A 5,907-nucleotide genomic window follows, 5' to 3' on the forward strand; every position below is an offset into this window, starting at 1 on the left:
AACAATAAATAAAGAAAATAGAAGAATATAAATAATAATGTGTAAATATATGTACATTAAGGGGTCTTTTCATGTCCATTATGAGCAGTTTTAATGTTCATATGGTCACCTGAGTGTTGTTTTTAAACAGATTTGAACAATTGCAATTTATTCATGGTAATTTGTTAGTTTTCTGTCAAGGAAACTCTTTATTATGGAAAGCAGGAGGAAGAATTTCATAAAAAATGCAGTAGCTGGACCCCCCTTTGATCTCATTTTGCCCTCTACTAAAATGAAACCTCTAATTTAAGAATCTGAAAGCACAATATTACATTTTGTTTTTAGTATTAACCTTTGCTTGTTGCTCACTGTAGGAATGAAGAAGGAGAGGAACACCTGCACCAGAGAAGAAAGCAGCTCCCCTTCAACCTCGCCACCGGGGAAGGCGTCCTGTACGAAACGTGGATGGACGCCTTCTCCATGCCTGGTCCTCCTGGCTCCTGTGCACTGGACACCACAGAGTCCACGTCAGCGAAACCTCTGGACCCCGCCTCCCTCCTGGGATCCCTTTGCCGGCAGGACCACTCTGTTTACACCCAGGAACCCAGTTCCCCACTCCCAATCTTCGACCAGATAGAGGACCTTGATTTGGAGCCAGCCCAGTCATCCTTGGAACAAGCCTTCCTGGACAGCCACGCTCTGCTCAGCGTGCCTGGCCAGATCCAGGCTTCACAGAAGAGGCCCATGATGGGGAACTTCACATCGGAAGCCATGATTGACTCTTTGAAGCAGATTTTGGGAGATATCGGCGATGGAGGGATAGAGGGTCTTGAAGTTGAGGAGACAGAGCTGAGGGACTGGGAGAACACCCTCGTTAGGATGAACAACGAGAGGGAAGACGCATCAGTGGAGCTAAATCGCATCCTGGCCAATGACGTGTTCTCATATGTGGAGGAGGCTCTGAAGAGTGAGGCCGGGTTTGTGCAGGGTTCAGGGAACAGTTCATCCACTCAAGGACAGCATCCTGGGTCTGTGTTTTCACATAATGAGCAGCCGATGACGGACACGACGTCAGGACTTGCAGATCAGACTCTGTCAGGATGTGTTCTTAACGATGTCGGTTGTTTGACTGGACTAAAAGGTGCTTCACACGTGCTGACGCCCACACAGTGTCGTAACACTCACCAGGGACACACCTCTCGACTGTGGCCTCCAGGCAGCAGCAGTCACCACTGTGGCAACCAGATGATTTCAACACAATCCTGCAACGCTGTTCATTCACAGCCTGAAGCGACACAATGGCTTCCATCTGTGCACAACACCAACAATATCCCCAGCAGGCATCAATCTAGCGCGGAGGTGACTGACCAAAATGTACAATATTCACTAAACTGTACTGGTTCCTGGCAGACGAACCAGCCACAGCTTCAGAGCCCCTCAGCGTGGCAACAGCAGCAGCTGCCGCAAAGTTTTCACCATCACACACTGACACATTCCTCACACACACCAGGCAGCGGGAACTCAACAGCTCCGTCATCCCGCCTGCAAATGCAGCAATTATCTGGCACCTGCATGTATGAAAACAGAGAAGGTCACATACCGAACGTTGCTACAGCTCCTGCCCGACAGAACGGGCCTCCCCTGGGACCCACGTGCTCCAGAGGGCCCACACACATCGCGGGGACGACCAGAAACGCTCCCTTCGCCCTGTCCCATCCGGGCACGGCAGTCAGCAACCAGGGGATGATGCAGTCGTCCTGTGCAGATGTGGGCAACATCAGTTTGGTTCATCTGGGCGGAGATGGGCTGGGAGCAGCTCCAACAGATTATCCTCCGGAAAGTGGATCATTACGGTCGTCGTTCTTCTGTTGGAACGGTGACGCTCAGGTAAAATAAACTGCTATTAGAGATACATTTTAAGCAATTTTGAGGTCATTTGGGAAGAAAAACAATGTTTAAAGGAAGATTACAGATTGGTACTTGAGGATGTGTCCAGATGGCTATAATTTGTCCTGGAAAACACATTAAATTGGCCTGAGGCAGTTCTCGCCCTGTTTTGATGAGCCTGTCCTCCGTCGCAGCTGTCCGGCAAACAGCTGAGAAGTGAGAGGAGTTATTTCAGACGTCCCGTTCATTTTAAAGGAGTTTTAAAGGATTAGTTCGTATGTTTTGAAGTGGGGTTGTATGAGGTGCTTGTTCATATGTAATCATCTTTATTATTTTAAGAAGCAGGCTGGGGTACCGGCGTAGACGTGATGTACTGCTGTGTGTGGAAGGTGCAAAAGAATGTGTTTTAGCCACCTAATTATTATTATTATTATTATTAGAGTATATTCCTCACTTTACCTTACCTTTTCTAACATGAAACTGGAGCCACCAAACTCCTTTGGCAAAAACAGTAATTTTACCTCACACAACACAGGAGTTGCTGGTTTACCACTGCCTCAATGTGCAGCAACTGACAATAGTTTGGATCCAGACTAATGTGTAAAGTCACACAATAATACAAACGAGAACGAGGCAGCGGTGGAGCAGCAACTTCCATGTTCTGCAAGGTAAAATTACTGCTTTTGTCAATGGAGTCTGGTAGCTTTGAAGGGAGCGTAGATGGGTATAAAACGGCTTTAGTTCCCCGTCACCACCTTCATACATCCCCACTTTAAAAGATCCAAACTAACCCTTTAAGGGACTGACAGCTGGAGTACTTTGAAGACTTGAATGGTTTCTCAAGGTTTAATCATCCCTTCATTAGAAAATATCTGGTTCTTTGATGTGAAAGTTAAAGGTGCACATTTAAGGAGAAACATCAAGTACAACTCCCATGGAGCATTTTGGTCTGAAACATCCGAGCACCAAGCTCAAAGGAATATTGTGTATATAAGGCTATAGTTTCCACTCTTTATGCTAAGCTAACTGACTGATGGCTGTAGCGTCAGCTTCAATTTTAAGAATCAGATAATCACAGTGTTTCTCTTTTCTTTCACAGATCCCCAAAGTTCCTCTGAATGGCGTTGTTGACCCGTTTGCCTTCCCTGTCCGTCCTGCCGGGAGCATCAACCTTTCCCACAACACCGGCCCGTAGCCGTCGCCGCCGCCACCGCTGCCGCCACCTCTGTACTGCACTCAGAGACAGATACAGATAATGATGAGTTTCCCTCCCACGACACTCTATATATGATATTTTATAGACGTTGTGTCTGCTGTGGCTCGCCAAGAAACATAAACCTTCTCATTTCAAACTTAAAACAGACTTTATTACAGATACTTATTATCCTTTTTTTTAACCATTGACTCTTCAAATATTTATCAAACAACTGTATCCAGTAGTTCTCTTTTTACATTAGCTGAATGGAAGCTGGATCCAAGAGGATTTATTGCAAGTGGACTTTACTGTAATAAAATGTGAGGAATAAAGGACACGAAGGCTCCTGTTCATACGGAGAACCATTTCACAGCAGTTTAACTCTTCCTACTGTACATCACAATGTGAATCTTTGTATCTGCTTCTGTTTATGTCCTTTTAATTAGGCTGGTTTTGTTTCCTCCAAAGACAGCGTTTGGACCTTATTGCTGTGAAACTAACGAGTAAAATGTGGAACCGTTTCCCAACACTAACGCAGCTTTGTTGGAAAGAAATGTGACTTTTAAAGTTGCATTTAGATTTGCCAATTATCTGGCAATTTGAAAAGAACTACAATATAATTTAGTTCTGTATCTAATAAGCATGTTTGACATGAAACTCACACAAAGCAGTATTAAAATACTGTAACTTTAACTTTAACTCTTGCCCTTAAGCAAGACCCTTAAATCTCAGTGGCCAGTACTAAATAATAAAATATAAAATACAGTGACGCTTTACTGTTCTACCACTTACATTTAGCATTTATGAGTAGTATATAAACATTGAATAAATGTCAGTTTGAAGGACATTTTAAAGGTTTATTAATGTTTTATTTTTGCATGTATTATCAGTTGATACGCCAGCAGTAGTTATAATAACAAATATGTGATAAACACTTAAAAAATGTCTTTATATGCTCTCATAACTACATTATACAGTCCCTCCAGGAACACAAATTCAACCAATCCCTGTGAATTTTGCATTCAACCTTGCAATTTTGTCCAATCATAGCAACTGTTATGCTAATTTGACAAATCGTTGAGTTTCTCCAATCAGTCATAGCAGTCCCCCTGTGAAGCACTGAGCCAGTAACAGCTAAGAAATGTCTCCAAATGTCACACTTGCCTCGCTTCGCTGTTGTTTTACTCCTCCTGTCAGCTTCATCTGTCGAGATCAGTCTCCATCCTTCTGGTGGGTGCGAGATTAATCCCAGGACCCGCAGTTTTTGTTTTTTCCCCCTCCCAAAGCAAAGTTAAAACCGCCCACTCCCGCAAGATTTGCATTATGTCCTGCGGGATCCCAATTCCAATGCAGCCCTCTACCATATGTCACCCAACTACGAGCAATGTTGTTCTCACTGGAACACGCTGCCTTCGATTTTTAATGAATTATACAAAAAAAAGGCAACTATTTCTGCAATTCTCACATACTCCAGCAAGAAAAGGCCTAAAAACATTCCAACAGTTTGGAAAAGCTGCAGTGCAATCCTGGAGGGACTGCTTATAGTGAGTTATAAAACATTTATTAACCCACTTGTGCCGTTATAAAATGCTGAAATCTGGTGACAAAGTGATATCTGGACTTAAAGTTAGTGAGTGGGTACATGGGACTACAGTTTTTTCCTAAAATGGTAGAAAATGTCTTAAAAATAAGCAATAAAAATGGAGGGAATTTAATTATTTCAGTACACACGTGCAACGGGCTCCTATCTATATATTCTATATAGATAAAAGTTGCACACAGCAGACAGCAGGTGAAAACATCTGCTTGAGGAGCCATTCTGCATTAGTTTCAGTGGGTTTTAATTGCCAGTGAAACTAATGGAGGAAGTGTCCGTTTGCTTCTATTAAACCTCAGATGTTGCTTTTTTTTAGATAACTTCTAACTCTCAAATATAAAGAAGTACCCCTCACAAGGAGCACAATCAAGTATTTGAAGTTGAATGTCAAAGACATGCACCCATAATCGACTGTAAAAACATTTCATGTGGAAAACATTTAATAAACACAATTTTAGCATTTTTCCTAATTTTTGAAAAATCCTGACTTTCACCTTTGATAAAAGTGTGATTTCTTAATGTTATCTGAAAATACAAAGTTGTGCCGTAATACACTCGCCTAAAGTATTTCCGTACCAAATTACAAGACTTACTAGACCAAACAGATTGAATGTTATAGCTTTTCTTACATCATACTGAATATAATCTTTTGGGTGCAGATGTATTACATGTTTAAACACCAGCACTGCTTATAAATGCTAAATTATATTGAAACTAAACAGTGAATTGGTGGATAAATGTTGTATGATAATAAAACTGGACACACATATGGATTCATAGCACTTAAAGATAATGTTTCAGTTATTATTTCTGCTGTTTTCACGTATGTACACATTAAATGGGAGAGATGGCAGCTCTAGTGCTCAGTGTGAACAGATCTAAACAAACAGTATAGTTTCAGTTTGTGTCCATCTCAGCTGCATCAAAGAAGAACTTTCTTTGCTTTGTCAATTATATTCACAATTAAACCGTTTTGCCTGTAGGAAGTTGCCATATTATTGTGCTTCTGTCATAATAAACACTCTGTAGCTGCTTTGTATTCTTTGATAAATAACCATTGAGGACAGATCTAATTTATTTTGCCATTAAACACATGGCACACATACTGTAACCAACCCCCCATCCTCCTCCTCCTCCTCCTCGGTCAGCCTCGTGTATTATTCTCCATAGCACACGTGAAGTATTATCTCTGCAACAGTTCGTGCGAGGACAGCGTGTGATTGTATTCAAACTGGGTCGCCCGCTGACA

General features: G+C 42.1%; 1 protein-coding gene across 1 annotated transcript in view; it reads left to right on the forward strand.

The window, feature by feature from the left end:
• LOC118332457 (aryl hydrocarbon receptor-like) overlaps positions 1-4,978 on the forward strand; it is a gene marked incomplete at its 5' end in the record, with an annotated part of 17,467 nt that extends 12,489 nt beyond the window's left edge. The window contains 2 exon segments of the mRNA XM_035667749.1: positions 354-1,866; positions 2,966-4,978. Coding sequence (XP_035523642.1) covers positions 354-1,866; positions 2,966-3,061 — 1,609 coding nt within the window.
• Between the last annotated feature and the right edge of the window lie 929 nt (positions 4,979-5,907).

The sequence above is a fragment of the Morone saxatilis genome, unplaced genomic scaffold (assembly GCF_004916995.1).
Source record: "Morone saxatilis isolate NCDOM2014 unplaced genomic scaffold, NCSU_SB_2.0 Contig21, whole genome shotgun sequence".
In the NCBI taxonomy this organism is placed as follows: domain Eukaryota; kingdom Metazoa; phylum Chordata; class Actinopteri; family Moronidae; genus Morone; species Morone saxatilis.